The sequence below is a fragment of the Zonotrichia albicollis genome, chromosome 1 (genome assembly GCF_047830755.1).
Source record: "Zonotrichia albicollis isolate bZonAlb1 chromosome 1, bZonAlb1.hap1, whole genome shotgun sequence".
Taxonomy (NCBI): Eukaryota; Metazoa; Chordata; class Aves; order Passeriformes; family Passerellidae; genus Zonotrichia; species Zonotrichia albicollis.
In genome coordinates this window covers 30252988-30273978 of record NC_133819.1, presented here as the reverse complement: position 1 = coordinate 30273978, position 20991 = coordinate 30252988, and the positions used below count along the sequence as shown (strand labels likewise).

At 36.1% G+C, this 20991-nt stretch overlaps 1 protein-coding gene across 3 annotated transcripts in view; it reads left to right on the top strand.

The window, feature by feature from the left end:
• SNX13 (sorting nexin 13) overlaps positions 1-20991 on the top strand; it is a 64784-nt gene that overhangs the window by 3632 nt on the left and 40161 nt on the right. For all 3 annotated transcript variants that reach the window (XM_074536931.1, XM_074536925.1, XM_074536920.1), the window contains exon 2: positions 17262-17374. In XM_074536931.1, the coding sequence (XP_074393032.1) occupies positions 17262-17374 (113 nt within the window). The remainder of the gene's footprint in view (positions 1-17261; positions 17375-20991) is intronic.

Sequence of the window (20991 nt, the reverse complement as noted above, 5' to 3'; positions counted from 1 at the left end):
AGTACAGCTCTGAAAGAGGCAGAACACAGTTAACTGCTTGATGTACTGTAGCATTAACTTTTTCTGTTCCTTGATACATGTCGGTGGCAGATTGCTCCAGTGCTTTACGTGTCTGAGCTGTGTTCCGCTGGTAGAGCCATTTTCAAATGTGTAGACATTTACCAGGGTGCTGAAATATAAATAAGTTTTCTGTCCTTTTGTGGAACTTGTGTGCTGGGGCTTTCTTTAGTGCCTGTGTTTTGCTAGATGAGATCTAGTTGGAGAATTAGCTGCAAGCCCTTGGGAGGTAGAATGCCTCTTTCTCCTTCAGTGTTTTCTGTCAATGAGGTTTCCCCTACAGCTGGTCTGTGTTGTGTCCCTAATTGTTCCTATTAGAGCTCTTTTAATAACTCTATAATTGATGAAGTGTCAGTTGAAAGTATATAAAGAAAACTAACCTTTTGCCAAGAACAGTTATCATCTATTCCTAAGTACTTGATTTTAAATATTTTGCTGGCTACTAGTAAAACAGTGTCTAAACACTCAGGACTATTCTGAGTGTACAGTTGGGTCTAAACTGCTGTCACTGAGTGCAGAGTTCTGCAACAACCCTAAAATGTCAGTCTGGACCGTTCCCCAAAAGAATGTGGAAGAAGAAAAGCATGAAGTTCCTTATTGAACAAAAATAGTAATAGCTTGTTGGGTTAGATAGCTGAAGGAGCTCCAAGTGATGATTTCCTCTGTCTGGTTGCACTCTAGGGAATTATCTCTCTTTTAAATATGTTTGTGGTCTTCTCCCCACCCTTACAAAGATGACAAAGCATGTTTGCTTTGAGCTGGCATTGGGAGAATTGCTATTATTAGAAAAGAGAAGTCATTGATATTGTATCTAAGTTATTTGCAATGGTATTTTCCTCATTGCTTGGTTGGGAATACCAAGGCTGGAATGATAGCAAAATCAATTGCAGTTGGCACTTGCAGTTATGTGAGCGAGAAGCTTCAAGAAGTGCAAGGCATTGTAAGCTTAGGCCTGATATTCTGATTTCTGAATTAATTAAATAAGGCATTATTTTGTGATGTAAACATATTGACTAGTTTGAATAAGAACACTCAAGCCTTGTTTACATAATTTCTGTGGGATCACACCTCAAAATGATGATGGCATGATGGTGGTTTACAAGTTTGAGGTGAGATGTGTGTTTGTTTGTACTGTGAGTAAGCACAGGTAATCGGTATGTTCAGCCAGGGGAACTCTTTTTATAACTACCATTTGTTTTGGACAAGAAGTCAATTCCTACTCTGTCACAGTTGTAGAGGATCTGTTAAAGACTCTTATTGCTCTAAAACAGGAGTGGCTGTAAAATCCTGAGAGAGTAGAGATGGATTTCTGAAGAAGTTGCAATGTTGATTGACTTTGTGTTCTGTGTGGAATGAGATGTGATCTCAGTGTTGCAGTTAAAATAGTGTGAGCCAAATTTATTGCTATATTCTAACATTGACATTTTACAAATATTTAAAAAGTCCTACCAATTTTTAACTAGTTTTTTTTTTCAAGTGGGATGTTATGAAAAATTCGTGATTTCCTAGCATGGAATATGGAATTTGGCCGCAGTGGTTAGTACAGTAGTTTATTTTGAAGCTTTTTTACCAGTGACAGTGAAATCTTTTCAGTCCTGCTGTTTTACCTATTTTCTCAGACAGTGAGCACAAGACTAATTTGATTTGAACCTCACCAGTTTGTCAGTCCACTAGTTGCCAGCAGGAGATGAAAATAAAATCATCTCTGCTGGCTTGAATCTCATTAAATCCCTTCATGCATCAGATGGCTTGTATGATGTCCTTTCTTCAACTTCACTTGGGAGGATTTTTTGATAATTAGAAATACTAAATTATAAGAACTTTTTCTTTATTTCAGGTGGAAATGTCACTGTGTTTGTTCATGTGAGGGCTCATATGGCCTAATTAAAAGTTCACAGATACCACTGATGTCTGAAATGCTTAATTCAGTATCCCATTGTGGTTGGAGTTCTGAGTAGGAGGATGAGCTTTGCATGCATTTTCTTTCCAAGGGCATTCATAAGTTTGGGAACATTCTTTGAAGAGTATTAACTGCTTAAATGCAGTTTGCTTTTGTTAGAATGTTATTTTTTAATCTTTTATGTCTGTTCCTTTCCAGTTCTTCCCTTAATCTCTTGCTTTTTAGAGGAAGGGGGTGATCCTGGTTCTATTTTAATCACATGTGTTTGTGTTGGAATGTTTTGATTTCAGAGCTGTCATTATTGTAAGATTCTTGTTCATCAGTATATTTTTGCAATTCTAGGGAATGCCTACTCAGCATGTGCTGGTGCCTCTAAGGCAGTGCAGGTTAGGCTATCTCTTGTGATATGAGGGAATGAACTTGAGCAGGAAGTTTGAATTGCCACATATCCTGTAGGGCACCCTGCATTTCCACTCTTCTGTCAGCGCTGTTATACAAGGCCAAGTAGAAAATGATCTAGAATAGCAAAATTCTTGCAGCAGCTGTCCAGCTGATTATGAAACAATGCCTCAGACTTGGAATGATTTCTCACATACCTCTTAAGTGATACTAAAAGCAATGGGGAACAAATGTTCATGATGTTCCCAGTCACCCCTTATTCAGGATTTGGCATTCCAGTCTGCACGGATGAATTGAAAATCTGGTGATGTACATGCTTTGGGAAACAAGTGTGTGACCTGTGTTACTGTAGAAAGAGTGATTGCTTTGAAGTCTTGCTGATTGTCAGAGTGGTCCTGGAGCTGCCTGACTTGGAGAGATCAGGGCGCCTTGCTTGTTGCCCTGCTGCTGTTCTAACAATGGCTGATGCAGGCTGAGATATCTCTCAGTCTTGAGTCTTTTCTCCTTTGTGAGGCCCACTCAAACCTTTACATTCCATGTCCATTATAATAAATAAAAACTTTATTTAGGTTGGGTTTCCCCAAAAGTTGTGTTTCATACTGTTCTGTCAGCTTACTTTTCTGAAGCCTTGCAATGATTTATGTGATATCTTGAAAATCATTGGATCAGTAAAAATTACATATATTCCTCATTCTGAAGGACCTCTTTGTGCTTCAGATCACATCTCTATTTATCTGTATTTGATTACTTTTTATTTTTTTCTAAAAATCTGTGCAAGTGGTTGTAGTTCTGTTCCCGTCTCCCTAGTATATCTTGATATATTTGTTACTGATAGATAGCTTAATTTTTAATGAAACCTATTGGGGATTGAGGTATCCAACCTCTTTCAACATACTCGGAAGAAAAATACTTTTCTTTATAGTTTGTATACTCAAATTAGTATTTTTGAGTGTTAGTATTATAATACTAACAAATGGAAATTTCATTAACTTAGTAAAGCAAAATCATATACTATGGAAGTTTCAATCTTGTCATTTAATGCCTGAATTACAAATTTAATTTGATGGTACATATAAGGAAATGGTAATTACTTTTTATGCTTGTTTATTTCTTCTATAAAATTTAAAAAATCTTGTGGAGAACAAATTGGTTTCCGTGAATATAATTTTTATTGTTTTGATAAGAAGTTATTTACTTATAACATTAGGCTAGGAGAATAATGTTTTATTTAAAATTTTCACATTTACCAAAGGTTTTCTCCTCACAGTCAGCATTTTTTTCCTGAATTTAATAGAGTGCAGTAGGTGTGTTAAAAATAATTTGTCCTTGCTTTGTGTATACAAGACTTAATACTGGTACCTTGCTTTATGGTCTCACAACTATGTACTTAATTTCTTCTTTAGTGCTTCATGCTTGACTTGCATGTGTGCTTAAAACTTTGAAATAATTTTTCTTTATTTCTTGAAGTTGTTTTTAAGGTCTGGGCTTTAGATGGTACTGGTCTGTTTTTCAGTTGGCAGTTGCTCTACTGCAGCTTCTTAAAAATTCTTAAGATTGGGAATTAGCAATAGTGACACCAACAGCAAACAATGTATCTATGAATGTTTCTAAGCTCTTACATTATTTTATTGGATATTTTCCTTTATTGAATTCTCCAATTAATGATGATTGACTGTTGCCAATCACTGTTTCTTTTAATTGGACTTTATTTTACTGGCACCTTTTTTGTTTGAAATATATTTTCTCTCTTAACAATCTCAATATAACATGATGCTTGCAGTCTTCTTATTTTCTCTCTGGATTTCTAGAGAAATGCCCAAAACTCTAATTTCCCTTATTTTCTGTTTTTTTGATGCATTATACCAAATGTTTTTTTGTTTTCCAGTGATAAAAGGAGCTGCATTGTTTCTGTGTAGAGTTGTGTCCCTGGGCTGGTCTATGAATGCTTCCACCTTGCTGTCTGTGTCGTTCTTCTTTTGTTTGTTCTTTTGTTTTTCTCATGCATTTCCCTCTTCTTTATTATTTTCTTTATATATATTTGTGTTTTCCTGCTTCTGTCACTGGGATGGCCATATCTTTTTCTTTAGATGTTGTCCATGCATAAAGGTATTTAAGATGCTAGGAGTGTCATTTCATGTTTGACTTCACTGGCTCTAGTTTGGCTGCTGCTTAAGTGGTTTTCTCCCCTCCACCAGACACAAGCTGGTCTGACAGCTTCTTGTTTCAGGTCTAGCAGCTAAGTAGCAACTGCATGAAGAATTCCTTTGCCTTGGTGAACCAGTCTTGTGGAGGGATGTGAGGGTGGGAGCACAGAATAAGTTGCCAAATCAACAGCTGCATGGTTTGGTGCTCAGGAAGTGCATAGTATCAGTCTGCATTTCCTTCTGTGTAGATCTAAAATGAGTGAATACCCAAAATAATTCCTGTTCTTTTGAAAACAGGGAATGTCACTATCCCTTCTGTGACTTCTGAGCACATCTCTGCCTCCAGAAAAATTTACAAATAGAGTTTGGTAGTTCCAGCTAGGTTTCTTTTTTTGTTCTTGGCCATGTGACAATGATTGAAGTTTTTAGATATCTTCTCTAAACTTGCCCTGGGAGCTGGATATTCAAATGACTCAATTAGTTTAATCTATAATTAGTTTCAGTCTATAATCTTGAAGTGGCAAGAGTTGATGTGCCATTTCTGTGGTTTCCTTTCCTCTCTGAATTCACTGAAATTTGTTGGAAATATTCCATGCTCTTATGTATGAGAATGAAGTATTCCAGCAAGTTCAAAAAACTGTTCCTTTATATAGATGTTATTTGTACTTCCCCTGTTCTGTGTCTTCGTGGGAGAGGAAGTATGTGAACCTGGGAGATATCAGGAAATAGTTGACATGCTGATTCTGGGCCCGGATTTTGCACAAGGAAGAAGATGACTACTTGAGGCTAGAAGATTCATCTAGGCTATTGAACAGGCTCTTTGGTTCCACAGAGGGGCCAGGTGGACAGAGGTCATGGGGCAGAGTCTTGGAAGAAGTTGTAGGAGGCTTCACTCTGCTTACACTTACCTGCAGTGCTGCCAGCAGCGTTCTGTAGCAAACCACTGAATAAAACCTGTGGAGTTGCTCAGGGTTGTGCAGGCAGCAAACAGCAGTTTTCTCAGTAACAGTGTGAAGGGAAAGGCAAAGGTGCAGAGAGGACTGTCAAAGAGATTCATGGAGTGAGCAAGCCTTCATGAAAGGGATGGGGGGCAAACATCTTTGGAAAGCAAGTAGGTAAAGCACACAAACAATAAAGACTGGAGGAGGTATTGGAAAAGGAGGCTATTAAATACATGAAAGGGAAAGATTTTGTTTCTGTCACATTCCCATTACACTTGTCCCGTTGGAAAAAGACAGTAATATTGAAACAATTTCTCCTTTGCTGATTCAAAGCAAAATTGGAGTGCTGATTTTCTGTGTTGGCACTGTCCATTCTGTGAAGAGTTAGGCATGAGCTGCTTATTAAAGAGGTTGCAGAATTTTGTATACTGTGAACTACTGGAAAACTTGATGACACTGAACTGATCTCTTTCTCTTGCTTTACTTTGTCTGTGTGATATTCTGTCCAGAAAAACAGTTGAGAAGATCAGTAAGTTTTTAGGCTTACTCTAGCTTTGTAAAGGTTTGCGTCACTTTGTATAACAGCTGTTTCCATGGTTATTTTGTCTTCATCCAGCAAGCATGCTTCGTACAAAATTTGGCCCTGTAGGAGTTCAGATGTAGTCTCAGAGAGACCACTGGGAATTTGTAGTGAAATTGTGGTTGTATCAGAGTTTCTGTATTTTGTTTATGTAACTGGACAAAACCTGTGGCACTCAGAACTGCATAAAATTTAAACTTTTGAAGAAAACAGTAGAGTAACATCACAATCTTCAAAGGAAGGTGCTAGTATTCTGTCAGTGGTTTTAAGTTTCTTAAAAATGGACTATTTTTACACCTTAGGATCCTACTTGTTATTTGTGTACTGACAACAAATTCTTTGTGGTGCATACTCTGATCTTTTGAGTTCTATTCTTGGTATCCATTTCATTTTCCAGCTTGTAGATTATTATGCTGATTAAAAAGCACTATGTAGTTTTAAGAACTGTTGTGAAACTATCAGTACATTTTTTACAAGAAATCAGTAACAGTGAAGGGGTGATCACTGCAAGCAGGAGTCCAAACTGAAATGATAGTTCACAATGCTGGCGCTGACTGAGGTCTTGGAATTAAAAGAACAAAACAAATCTGCCAGAAGAGTAAAATCTGTGAATGCAGTTGTTGGTAGCTGTTTCTTCAGAATTCAGTGTTTAGGCAGTAGATGCCCTTTATTATTTTGGTGGTAAGAGTCTAGAGACGACTTGTTTATGTTTGAAGACAAAGGTGAGCACCAGGGAGGGGGTTGGGGGGGGTAATACTTTAAAAATGGTGTTACTTCGCAGTCACATAAAAGGGGGTCAGAATGTTAATTAGGTGTACCAACAAGCTTTCTAAATCTACCCTTCTCTTGGTGGCAAGTGTAGCCAGTGTGGGGCTTCATAATATAGATATATTTTATTTTAGCACAAAATCCTTTGTGATGGAATTGGATTTTGTCCATTGGTTTCCAAATGGATTTGTATTGTAACAGGAAGACCAAACCTGGACCCAGTACTCCAGGGATGGAGAGGAATGGTTCCAAATGGAGAGGAAGGTTCACTTTGCTCTCTCTGCTGGTGACACTTGTGCTGCCAGAGGATAGAATGCTGTTGCCACCTTTGCCACAATGGCATGCTGCTGACTTGTGTTCACCTTACAGCCCACCTGGAGTGTCTGTGCAGAGCTGCTTCACAGAGAGTGGGCCCCAGACTGTACTGTGGCCCAGGGTTAGTCCACCCCTGATGCCAACCTGTGCTCGTTCTTGTTGAACTTGATGAGGTTCCTGTCAGCCCCTTTCTCCAGCCTGTTGACACACCTCAGACCTCTCCAGTGTAATGAGTGCTCACCCCACTAAGGGATTCTGTGCACCCTTTTACTGAGAGTTCACTGTGTCACATCACCCACATTGCTCAGGCATCACCAGCTCCCTTTTGATTCGTGAGAGTTCCCACTGGTCACTGGCTGCACGCTGAACTCTGTACTGCTGATCATGTGTTTGCATCTGGCATTTTTCATTCACCTTTAAATGCACTCATCTGGCCTGTCCCTCACCAACTTAGTGATAAGGGACCTGTGGGATATTGTGCTAAAGGCAAAGTGCACGTCATCTGAGGCCCAACCCTTGTCCTCAGAACCCCTTCTTTCAGCAGAGAAACCACTTGGGTTGGTCAGGCATGATTTGCACTTGGTAAATCTTTTGGTTGGGACTGAGGTTGATGCTGCCTGGCACATATTTTTCCTTTTTCCTTGGCCTGGACCTTCATTGTTGCTGCTGGTCTTCGACTGCCAGTACACTCTGAGAAATCATTTATGGTGCCTTTCTGTTAAGTTTTGGTTTTTTGAATTCCATGATAGCAATTGTCTTCAGTAAAGGTGACATTTTGCATTACAGGTGAGAAACTCAACATGGTTTTCCTTTATGAACACTGCATTAATACTTAAAGCTTTTTTCCTCCTTTTTAGTAAATTAGAAAAAGAAACAAAAATACTCAAAACAAAAAGAAAACTCAAAAAAAAAGAGAAACAAAAATACTTTTAGGAGTAGTAAAAAGGATAGAAACCGCAATATTTCATTTGCCAAAATAATTCTGCAAGGATAAGGTGGTATGACTGTATTTAGAGACAACAGCCTTTATGACTAGAGAAAACTGTGGAAATAAATTTTTAATCTTGTTGAGTATGTTTATTATTGGAGGATTACTAGCAATTATGATAGATAATGTGAATTGGCTTCTTCCACTTGTATTCTTTCAGATTTATAACCTGACCTAATAAGGCAAGTAGAGTCAATCTTTATATTTAGTACAGTCCTTGATAAAAATATTCTAAAGTTATGTTTTTAGCTTAGTATTTTTAAAGTAACTTTTTCATCTAGATGAGGAATGTTGTGTATTTGGGATGTATTAAATTGTGGCATGTACTGTCAAAGAACACTGTGACCAAAGTGGTTGCATGTTAACTTTAGTGGAATAATGCTGAAAATTTTACTGCAAATAGCAACATAATATTACCAAATGGGTTAAAGAACTTAACAAAACTCTTTGATGACTAATTTTATAGCCTGATGAAGCCAGAGTACTAAAAGGTCGATCAGAAATTAATTACTAAGTCTTTCTGCAGTAAACTTACCACAGTACTGGATTTTGTGTGTGTATATGTAATATTTGTGTATATGTGAAATATGTATAAACACATATAAAGTGTTTAACTCTCAGTCAAGAAAAAAAATCACACATCCTGCAGATATGTATTGAAATGTATGGTTTATCAGTCTGTTTAGAAGAAACTACTGGTTTTAAGGAATTTACTTGAAAATAATTATTTGCTTATTGCTGCTTTCAAGCAAGTCATCAAGTGATAGAAACAAAAATCTTAGTAATTTTGTGAGTATAAAATTTGAAGGTGTTGTCTGCTGTTTGCATGTGATGAATTGTTTAGGAAAAAGCAAAACAATAAACTTCAATGACTGCTGCTGCAATGTGCAGTTCCAAAATGTTCCAAATTTTATATAATTTGTCTTATTTTGTACCTTTATGTCCTTGACACTTCCGTATTTGCAAAAACTGTGTGCTTTTACTTCATTTCTGTTATAGTGGGATTGTTGTTTAAAGGTAGTGAGATTTTCCAAAGCAGAAACTGTATCTTTTTTGTATTTATTCTTTTTTGAGCTGATTCTCTCAATTTAAGACTGCACAAACTGTTTTATACACAGCCACTGCTATGAAATTGTGTGGTATCTCTATAGAAAAAAAAGAATGAATTTATTTTAGGAGAAGTAATCATTGTTCATCAGACCTCTTATAGCCCACCTTTTCCACTTTGTTCTCCCTGTAAAGATCATAGAAAATAATGCATTGCCTTTGAAAAGAAGACTGTGCAAAATAGTGTTTATGTAAGTAATCTTTATATCATTTTTTCAGTAATGGTATAAATTGGGCAAGTGTAACAGAGATTTAAGTTCCAGGAGTAGGCAGATGCTTATTGCTTGGTAGAAGGGATGCTGAGTTGAAATTACCACTGCTATGGAAGAACAGCTTAGAACTAAAGAAATTTCTTCTCTACCTTCCAAAAGCTTAGATCTTAAGGTATGAAGAAACCTTTTTAAAAATGTGTCCCATACAATTGTATCTGTGAGGTCTGCCTGCATGTTTTTATTAGAATCATAAAGAGATAACCACTAGATCTGATTCTTGTGGAGAGAGACTCATTTAATGCATACAGATACATTTCCATACAGATAAATATTAGAAGCTGGAGTGGTAGAAATTTTTCTCAAAGCAAAGCTATGATTTTTAAAGTTCTTTCAGTGGAATCAGGTTTCTTTAGCAGTGGAAAAAAAAGGTGAAAAGAACTTTTAGATAACTCCTTGCTGCAGGAAAGTAAAAAGCTTGAGATGCTGCTTGAGCAGTAGTCACAAATAAAATATGCAATAACATTTTCTTGATTTAGCACATGTGACCTCATTATTATGAGCCATATAGGAGAACAGGCCTTTGTTTTATTCACCTGCTAAAGATTTTGGAGGCTTCCCCCTCTCTCCCCTTTGCCACTATTTTGCACCAGAAAAACTTGAAGTAGATATAATCTGTTTATCCAGAGGCTGGATGTAGAACAGTCTGGATTATCTCATTGGCTTGCATTCAAGATGGAGTTAGAGGGATTACTTTATTTACTCACTTTACATCACCTTAGGCAATCCTGTCAAGCCTGGCCCTGTTTCAATCACCTAAGGGGAGCCAAAATGCTTTTATCTTTTTGTCTTGCTTTCTGTCCAAATAAATAAATTAGCTTGGATACAAGTCAATATGGATTGTTACAAAGGAAAAGGATCGCTTCCTTGGAATTTGTATTAAAGATGAGTTTGTCACTTGCATGTTCAAGAAAGTAGCAGAAATTGGGGCTTGCATCTCTTATTTCCCATTGCTATCCAAGATGCTCAAGTGCTTCTTTTAAATGTGACCAAAATTCCATATCCTTTAACTAGAACATGACTCAGACTGGGTTTTGATGCAAACATGTTATCAGAAAGAGTGTGTATCTGTGAAGGTAGCCTCTGTATTTTTCACAGAAAGTTAAGTACTTGGGCCGCTCAAAAAAAGGTTACATGAACAAAACTTTCTGTCCCTTGCTGATACTTCTGCTATTTAATAAAGTAACTGTTAGCACTGGAAATAAAGGGTAGTAAAATGAAGGTCAGTTCAAATTTAACATTTTGCTTCCAAATTTCATGTAATGATGAGCAATGGTGGCAAAGCCAGGCGTAAGAGAGGAGGAAAAAATAATCTTGACTCTTGACTGTTCACTTGAGAAGAAAATATGACACTGAAAATATTTGTCATTTCTTATAGAACCCTAAGTGTTAAACAGAAAATTGGTCTTTTTCTTGCAAAAACCCCAGTTGTATCAAAATATGGAACATAATGTTTTTATTTTTAATTATATTACAAGTTGCATAGTAATATTCTGATTATTGCAAACGGTAAAGTTTTAGTAAGGGAATTTGTTGTTCTCTGGATAAATAGTAAAATTGAAGTAATGTGCACAATAACTTTTAATCTTGCTAGTTACACACTGTAATGTTGCATACTTAGCAAAAGTGTTAGCATGTATTTTCATTTAAATGTTTGCACTCCTGAAAATGAGCTTCAGCAATAAAACTGCAAAACTGCAGTAATAGTGAGTACAAATGAAAAATTGTCACCTATCCATTAGAGCCTAATCTGTTGGCTGCCTTGAATAGCCTAGGGGAGAGTAGGGGAGGATGATCCCAAAAGCTTTGCTGTTTCATGCAGTGTGAGGAACAGCGGGGAAAACCCAAACTCAGAACAGTTAGACATGGTTGTGTTTGAATTAATGCAACTGTTAAGTAATTAAGCCATTTGACATCCAAAGTGTGTGTTAAGGGGATAAGGGGAGGTGAGGTAGAGAGGGGACAGATGGACTCTTGCTTGCAGCAGAGTTTCCAGCCTCTGTAACCATGAGGGACCAGCGGGAATGCTACACTTACCTAGAAAAAACTGCATTGGCCAAACTTCTTAACTCTTAACATTAGTTGACATTTCCTTCTTTATTTATTTAAAAGATTTTAGTGTATATTTATATGCTTTATTTTTAAAGCATATTTTAAGCTTTCTTTGGGAAAAAACCCAAAACAGTCTAAATTTAGAACAATAAAAGCAAAATAGACTATGTAAAATCCTTTAAATTTTTTTTTTTTTTAATCCCAAGAGTTTCTTTGGGAGTACTGCAGTAAATTATTGTGTAGATTCACCACAACTATTTTTCCATAGTAGAGTTTAGGGTGTTTTTTTCCTTTGCCTTTTTGGGCTAAGGAAGGAAAAGGGCAAAAGGATAAGAAGAAAAAGGTTAAAAAAAGACCTTTAGTGCTGTTAGGAAATCATTATATGCAGAAGTCAAAACCGTGTGTTGACATATATTTTAGATGATTTCTTTAACTTTGGCAGATAGGAGAATGTAACTACAAAGTTGTTAATGGTTTATTTCAAATTTGTTAAATATTTCTCTGAGTGGTGTAATGTAACAATTTCATTGCACTGAAATTGACACTCTGGTTGGTACACCTTTCCAATTTTACTTGTCATGCTAGTGAAAGAGACAGTAATTTGAAACCTAAAATAATCTTTAATCACTTGACAAAAGTGACACTCACCTTAATTATAGAAAGGTTTATATGTGAACATGTTCCATTTGCACTCAAAATGGAAGTCAAATTAAAAGGCAGATGTGTGGAATTAACAAAATTAAACTTGACATCTACTGTAAATGCAATCCATGACAATTTTTTTAATGTGAGCCCAGAAGAGGCATGAAAAAAAAAACAACAAACCCCAGATAATTTAAACTACCCAAACGGCAAAAGATAGTTTATCAGTGTCTGTTAGAAACAGGTCAGTTACTGTAACTTTTAAAATATTAATGGAAAAATGTAATTTGACCAACAAGAGTGAAAGAATTGTGAGCAAAGAAACATGTTTTTGTTTTTAAATGTTGCTGTTCTTTCAAAGCTCACATTGTTCTGTTGTGACCATTAAATGTGAAAACAATAACAAATTATAATCTTCCAAGGTGGAATCAGTCTTTTGGTGCTAATTTAAGATTTAAATTGTCTTCTGCTTCAGCTTTAACAAGATTGACAAGCAGATGATTCCAGAGCCCTGCCTTCTTGTATGGCATTCGAACTGTGTCTCCAAACCTGAAGCCACAATTCCCACCCAGTGTGTGTGGGAATTGTGAAGAGAGACAAGTGCCTGCAACAGGAGCTTCTCACTGGAGTAGGAGGGTGGTGGCACCCAGAGCTGCATGAGTGGAAATGCTTGTCCTCTGTTCAGTGGCACAGGGGGCTAGGAAGAACCTGTCATCTGAATTTGTGGAGTAACACTTGTTTTGCCCTAAGCCTAAGGTAGCACTGCCACTTGCAAGCTAAAGTTGACAGCGCTAGCTCAAATCCAAACAACAAATTTACATTACCTTGGTGAATCATTTCTAGAGGAAGATGTGTCAAGACCGAAGATCTCGCTTAAAAATTGGTGAGGGGCAAAGGTCTGAAAGATTGTCAGATGGATTAAGCAAATAAGAAACCTGTTGAAGGCACTTTTTAGTAAGACATAGTTTTGTTTGTTTCTGGAATAAATAATTTCTAGAAACTTCTGTTTGAATAGTCATGTTAAGTGATATAATCAGTCTTAGCTCAGCACTACTGGCCATAATGGCGTGCAGCTTTAACTATCAAAATATTGCCTTGATTAGGAAGCAGAAACTAAAGAAAGAAAAAGAAAAGATGCATAAGAAAGCAAATTCTTTATGTACTACTTTTAGTACTTGGCTGTATACTGTGGAAAAAACATTCAATGCGAAAAATGAACAAAACCTAGTTAAAAAAAAAACCAACAAGCAAATGTCATTGAGGTGGCTGGTTTTTTAGCAGTAAAAGCTGAATCAAGCACATATGAATTTTCACCTTTTTATGTTTTCTGACACCTGATGAGCCTCTGCAGTGTACTGTTGGAGCTTACAGACACCCCTGTACTTCAACTGCGGTTTATTTTGCTGAAACAACTCCAACTGTGGAAAGAAAGTTACTGTGTGTGACCACAATGCTGCATTAACCCATTTTATATATATATATATATATATATATATATATATATATATATATATATATATATATATATGGCCTTAGTAATATTGTGCGGAAGTCTTTGCAAATTCTTAAACTTGAAAGCTAGGAAGTGATGATGGTGAGACAAACATAGAGTATCTGTAGTGGTGGTAAGCAAAAGTGGCTAAAACTGATGAAGTGGAGCAGCTGCTGACATGGGATAAACATCCTTTACCCATGTGTATGCACACAGTATACACCCACCATGCCTACTACAGCACTAAGGCCTGTGTGTCTCTTCAGGCTTTAGGTAACTGTCCCTAATTCCTTGAAAGTCAGTGAACAGCACTGTGCCAGGTCAGCTTGGAAGTTTGCCCTGCCAATATAGGGCAGATCGGCTTCTTCTAAAGGGTCTGGATAGCTGTGACTGAAGCACCAGCAATCACACCATTTCTTCAGAAGACTAGTTTGTTCTTTGTGTCAGGGGTGGTAAGCATTCACCCTGCAACTAACTTTAGTATGACTAACAGAGCTTCACTAAGTCTGTAAATCTTCTAAAAATTAACATTATTAATAGAATTTGGAAATAAGCTGTAAGTGAGATTTGAATTTGAATACCTGAACTATTTTCATACTGACCAGCTGTATAGTCATATCGATATACCATTTTATTCAAAAACAGTTGGGTTTTAAGTATAAAGAACTTTTAAGTTTTCATTTTTTTTTCCCTAGGAGTCTTACTGCTGAAGTCTCTTCAAGAAGTGTGGAGTCAGGGAAAGTTTTGTTTACAGTCAGCAGAAGGGGTACCATCCTGATGATTTAATCCCTTTGAATGTCTCAAAATCCTTAAGACTATAAAGCACTCATTAGAATATACAAGAATTGGGCCAGTATCTGTTGTGCTTCCTGCAGTGTACCAAGTTGTACGATTTTTAAGAAATCCTATTAAAATACCAAATGAGATTTGAATCTCTGTACCCATATGCTAAATTGCAAAACTGGAGCATAGGACAAAAGGTCACTGTTTTATTTATTAGAGTTATAGAGCTTTCTTTGTTAATTATGCATTCATCCAACCCTGACTATACATCCATCTTGTTTAATTAAGTCATTTAGAGTGCTTATCCCATATTTAGAGCTTAAACTTTTTTGAATGATGTGATTAAGCATAATGGGTTTTTGACATAAAAAGACCATCATTAAGTGCTATCTTCTGTGTGCATATCTTCTTTATCGTGCTTGTAATGCTCTGCAGAAGTTTTAAAATGTATTTCTGAGGATATGAATATGCTGAATCTTCTTTTTGTATCGAATGTAGATGTGCAATGGGATCTCATCAATGCAAATTCTTGCATTTGCCATGGTTGTTTCTTTTTTTCAACTAGAAAAAGGTGTGTCATAAAATGATTTGGGTTGGGAAGGACCTTAAAGATCATGTAGTTCCAACACCCCCTCCATGTAGCAGGAATACTTTCTGCTAGACCAGGTTGCTCAAAGCCCCAAGCAGTCTGGCCTTGAGCACTGTCAGGGTTGGGCATCCACAGCTTCTCTGGGCAGCCTCAGCCCAGAGTGCACTCAGCTGTGCCCACCATCACCTTATAGCTAACCTAAACTTAGTCTCTGTTTGAAGCCATTCCCCCTTGTTCTGTCACGACATGCCTTGTGAATAGTTTCTCTCTTTCTTATGGGCTCTCTTCATGAACTGGAAGGCCACAATTATCTACTGCATTTACTTAATATGAATCAACAAAGCAGCAAAATCTTCTATTCGGTTGTGATTTTAGTAGTGTGAATCTTGTGGTTTGTATTATCTATTGAAGCAATTCCTCAGCTTAAAGAGAATTTAATAACTTGCAATGCATTTTTTTAATTGCTGCAATTTAATTACACTCATCTACATACTTGTATGTTTAATTTTTCCCAGCCTCAAACACTCAGAACAAAGCCAGTTCAACTCATATCTCCTGCTAAGAAAGTTCAACTAGGAGGAAAATAGAATTTCATCTTAAGGTTCCATTAAACTTTCAACTAGGAAGAATTAAATAATTCTGATTATTACAGTTTAGATCTGTGAAAGTCTCCTCAGAGCTGTGCTTTTGCTTTTCGATCTTGCTCTCAAAAAATAATCAAAGCTGCTTTATATAGGAGCCTTAATTTATATTCTTTTTCATTCTCTATAGGATTTTAAAAACTTTTTCAAAAAAAGTTGATTTTTTTTAATCCTATGCCTAAAATTAAAAGATGAAATCTAAATAGTTCCTTGAGAGAAATGAGTTGTAGCTCCTTCATATTAATAGCTAAAAAAGGGCTCTCTGCAAATCTGGTGTTCAAACTCTGTTTGTTTTCTAAATGTCAAACTGCAAGACGAGTTTATTTAAATACTTTCTTAGTGTTACTTGTTGACACAGTTTTCTGAGTTCCCATCAGGGTGTCATTTGATCACTGTTAGGAAAGGTGTAAATTAGACAACAGCAGCAACCAAGAAAAAAATATTGAGAACCTTAGAGCTGGAACAGTTTGGGTGGCCTGTAAATACTTGTCATCGTTGTGTTTCACACTCTTGGGTCTTGGCTGAAGCATGCTTTCCATATTGAACTAGAGACTAGATTGGATTAAATTTATATAAGCTTTGTTGACTGCATTGCAGCATTGTGATGGTCTAAAAACTGTTGTCACTCAGATCAGTCAGTTTTTCACTGCTGTGATTTTTTAGATGACCATGCACGTGTGTACAGGTATGCACAGGCACACATCTGTCTATACAGATAGATAGATTGAGTATGTATGTGTATACATGGGTACATGTAAATGCACTCACACTGGAACCTGTAACTGGAATCTCGCTGCTTTTTTGTACTCCTGGTGGCTGCCAGTGCAAGTGGAGTTTTGCCTGCTGCATTTATGCCAGACATCAACCCCCAAAATCCCACCAGTCCCACATGTGCTCTGACTTTAACTTCTTCATGGGCTTTTCAAACAACCCTTGCCTCCCTTCCACTGCCCAGGTATCAGTTGCTGAGGCTTCCCTCCCTTTGATTTATGTGGAAAAGTATACTTGTGCCAGTTATTTGGTGCACTCAATGACCCGCCTGTGGCTTGACTGGAGAAAGGGATGCCTTTTTAGTCTTGCACCTTGTTTGATCTAGGGAGGAAACAGTATTGCTTGGTTGTAGAAAATAACATGTTTAGATGTATAAAACAAAGCTGTATTGTCTCTTCCTGTTCTGTCACAAAGTCTGCTTTTTCCTAGGAGATGGTGGAGAACTTTTCTCACGGTAGGGATAGGGGAAGAAGTGATGAGGAAGAGATCTCAAGAAAAAAAATGCACTAAAGGAGAATAGAAAAGAAAAATGTGGCACCTTAAAGGACGATAGTTTTATCTGAAATAAGAGATGAGGAACAGTATTTGAAAGAAAAGTACTCTAATGTTGGCTAAACTGGATTAGTGGCCCACAATATAATGGGGGACATATTTGATAGCAATATACTCTTAAAAACAAGGGTAATTTTTTATTTCATCAAGCAGAGCTTGTGTCTGGTTAACATGTATCAAACATTATAGAAAGTACAAGTATTGCTCTGGAGACTTAAAATTGTATGAATATAATATTAATTATTGCTTTTCTGTATGTTCTTGTTTACAGACCAGTCTTTCCATATGGGGATGGGGAAGTCTTGGCCTTGTGCTTTTTCTAGTAACTTTTGGACCCTTCGCTATATTTTACTTTGCATTTTATATCCTCTGCTTTGTGGGTGGGTAAGTATATTACTTAGTGTTTTGTTTAATTTGCTGTGAAAGTAAAATTTTAATGGGTGTGTTAGCAAAAAGCTTGCTCTGAACATCTGAAGTGGCTTTATGTAATTAATGTTTCCCTATTTGAGCACCTCTTTATGGGCGAAATTTTTGTAATTGAAATCCCAATTTAGCCATTTTTAGTGGATGTTAGAGGACAAATGCTCACATAAAAACAGTGGTAAATTCAGTTCATACTTTTTATTAGTGTCAGTTCTTTTCCCAGGTACTTCTATGTATTTACGTTTCCTTTTCTATCACAATCTCATTTTCCTATCTAAGACGCTTGATTAATGGGAATGGATGTTGTCCTCTGTGTGTGGAAATAATGTTACACTTGGAACAAGTAGATCAGTTCATCAGCTGTCGACTTTTCACATGTTACCTATATAGGCAGGAAGGGAGCAAATGTGAAGTTTAGCACCATTATTACATTGTATATAATGATGTTTGCCTTGTAACCATTAAAACATTTTTAATGGCAAGTTAGAATGGCTTAGTGAGATATTCTTTTTACCTTCTTATTTGATACTATACAGAATGTATGTATAGTCCTGTATATCTCATAAAAATGTAATAGAGTGTAGTAGCTAGAATTAGAACTGCTACACTTGGTTTTCAACTGTATTAGGCTTGGTATTTCATCTCTGAGAAATCAGAATAGTCAGTCTGTTAGAAAAAGGATTTAGTTAAGGTAAAACTAACTTGAAGTAAATACTTTTATCTTGTTAAGTCTTGATACAGGTATGGTTTGCATATTTTGTTACCTGTTTGTCCAGGGCAAAAGTCAGTTTATCCAAAGGGCAAGAGTGCATCTGCTTGCTGTTTTGTCTTTCTACTTCTTTAGTACTTGCAGTATGGAAAATGACATGGAGTATAATAATTTCTTAAGACATTATCCTTCATTCTTGCACAGTTTCAGTTGTTTGGTTTTTCAAAGGTAACAGTCAAAGCAGGGTCTCAGAGCATGTCTGAAGTCAGCCTCAGTTTGGCACCATTAAACTGCATGTGGTGCCTGAGCCCATTCATTCCCAAGTCAGCTCTCATATATCTTTGCTGTGGTTATTGGGCTGCTTTGATTCATTTTTGTAGCTAGTCAGTAAACATTGATCTTGTTAAGGATAAATTCATCTAGTGGTGGTGTATCTGTTGGAGCAGAGTGTTTACTTACATATGTAGATGTGAAGTCTAAGCCCTTGCAGTAGAATGTCATCACTTCATTACTTCATATACATCTTGGCTGTGATCTGGCCCTTTTTTACACTGTTAATCTTTTTCAGAGTGACACACTTACTTTAACATTCAGCACACAGAACTGTGAGTGCTAACTAGGCCAAATGGGTTTATATCTAAATTATTCTTGCCTGCTTTTTTTTTTGTTTGTTTGTATGTTTTTAGGTTTATTTTGTTTAATTAATTCCCCTGAAGTTTCACAAAATGCTTGGTCATTCTTCTGTTAGAAACAAACAGAAATTGTTACTTCATAATTTTTGCACTTATAAATAGCAATTATATGTCATCATATATATACATTTAGAAAACAAAACTTTAGTTTTTATTTATGATTATAGTGGTTTGTTCTTTGTGTCAGGGGTGGTAAGCATTCACCCTGCAACTAACTTTAGTATGACTAACATACTAAAGTTATAGGTTTAATATATAAATACATAATTTATACATTATTATTTATATAATAATATATAAATTATGTATTTATATATTATTATAAATACATAATATTTACTGTACACTTCTCTGGAGTAAAATAGCTATTTTGGATATGGATTTTTTGTGATTGAATTTTTTTATTGAAACTTGAATTTCACACAGTCTTCTAGGTCTTTATATTTTGTTCAAAAAAGAAGTGGCACGTGTCAAAGCTTTTTGACTCCCAGTAGCCAGAAGTCCAGCTTTTGTCCCATTTTGCAGGTTCAACAGAAGAAAATGCTGAATCACAGCTGGTCACAGTCTTAGTATTGGCCTAAGCACTTAAATAATATATCAGTGAGCTGTGCAGGAAGACAATGGTGATGCTGTATCTGTGTCAATGTAATCAATCTGTTTATACTGTTTAACTCCTATAATATGCTGGTTATTTCTTTTTGATATGCACTCAACTCTGTGATTGCACAGATGACTTGTAGTAAATGTACTATTGTTTTTGGTGTAGATGGAAGAATACTGAAACCATTTGTATATATGAATAAAAGTTCAGAATCACAATTTCTCTGTATTTCATTTTGTTTTGTTTCAAGACTGATTTATAAAATGTTAGCCTTTTTCCATTCAGTGATCATTCACTTAGGGAACTGAGCTCAAAAGCAGGAGGCTAAAGATAGATATTCTTTACTTAACCTGTGTAGAGTATTACAGAGTGGTATTCTTTTTTCTTCTCATTCAAGTACTGGTGTAGACCCCTTTAATTGAGTGCTGAGCCTGTCTGTTACCATCTGCCTTTCCTACTAAGAGTGTTTACTATCTTTTTCCTTCCCTCTTTCAGCCCTAAGGAGGTGAAATAAAAATGATGTGAATTGTGGTTTTGCCAAATATAAAAATTGAAATTTCTTGGAAATTTCAGTTGACATTTCTTGAAATCAATTGCTTTGCCATTTAAAAATATTTGCTCTGTGATCAAATCCCATCATTATTGATACTCAGTTACATCCATGTATATGTGACTGTCTGGCTCCATTAATGATTGTAACTGCTGACCAAATCAGGAATGGTTCTGTAGCTGCTTTTTGACTTTCACAAAGCATTCAGCTGAGACTTACTTTTCAGACTTGAGGGGAAAGTGATAAGATGTGGTCTTCATTTTTTTAATCTTTTTCCTTTGTTCTGTTGTTAATCTACCCTTGAAAAAGCTGGCCATCCAGTAATCTTTGAAAAAAATAATTAAATGAAGCAAAATTCAATCTTTTCCTTTTTCTGGTCTATTCATTTACAGAAGACTTCTCATTCATGTATTGAAAATCCTCTTGATGAATTAAATAAGCATTTACACTAGAAGATTCAGGTTAGCTAACAGATGTCCTGAATGTTTAGACTATGTATCCTTCTCTAATGCTCACAAGATTATACATTAGAGAATAAAGTGTGTTAGTTTCTGCCAAAGAAGAAGCAGCTCCTAGCATTTCAAGCATAAAACTGATAATACTTCAAGGCATCTAAGAAGAGTAGCCTTTTATAAACCATATTGGTGGTATTAGTATTTTTGAATGAGTCATTAACTTTAAAAGTATTAAAATATTTGAGAGAAAATGGAGATATAATCTATAGGTAGTTATTTCCAAGGCGTCATTCTTTTTGAATAAAAGAAGAGAAGTAAGTGGCTGATAGATGTTTGAAGTTAAAGCTGATTTTATGCCAAACTTGAGTATACTGTTTTCTTTAAAATACTACTGAAGTTTCTAATAGGCACAGATAATCAAAAGAATATCCAAACTTAAATAATTAAAAACAAACCAAAACATAGTGAACCTAATACTGTGATTTTTCTAAGCAAGTTCTTGTCTGTGAACTCTGATAGGTGTTATGAATTTAAAGTTGCAGGGAGCAGGAGGGCAATTGAACCTGCTTTT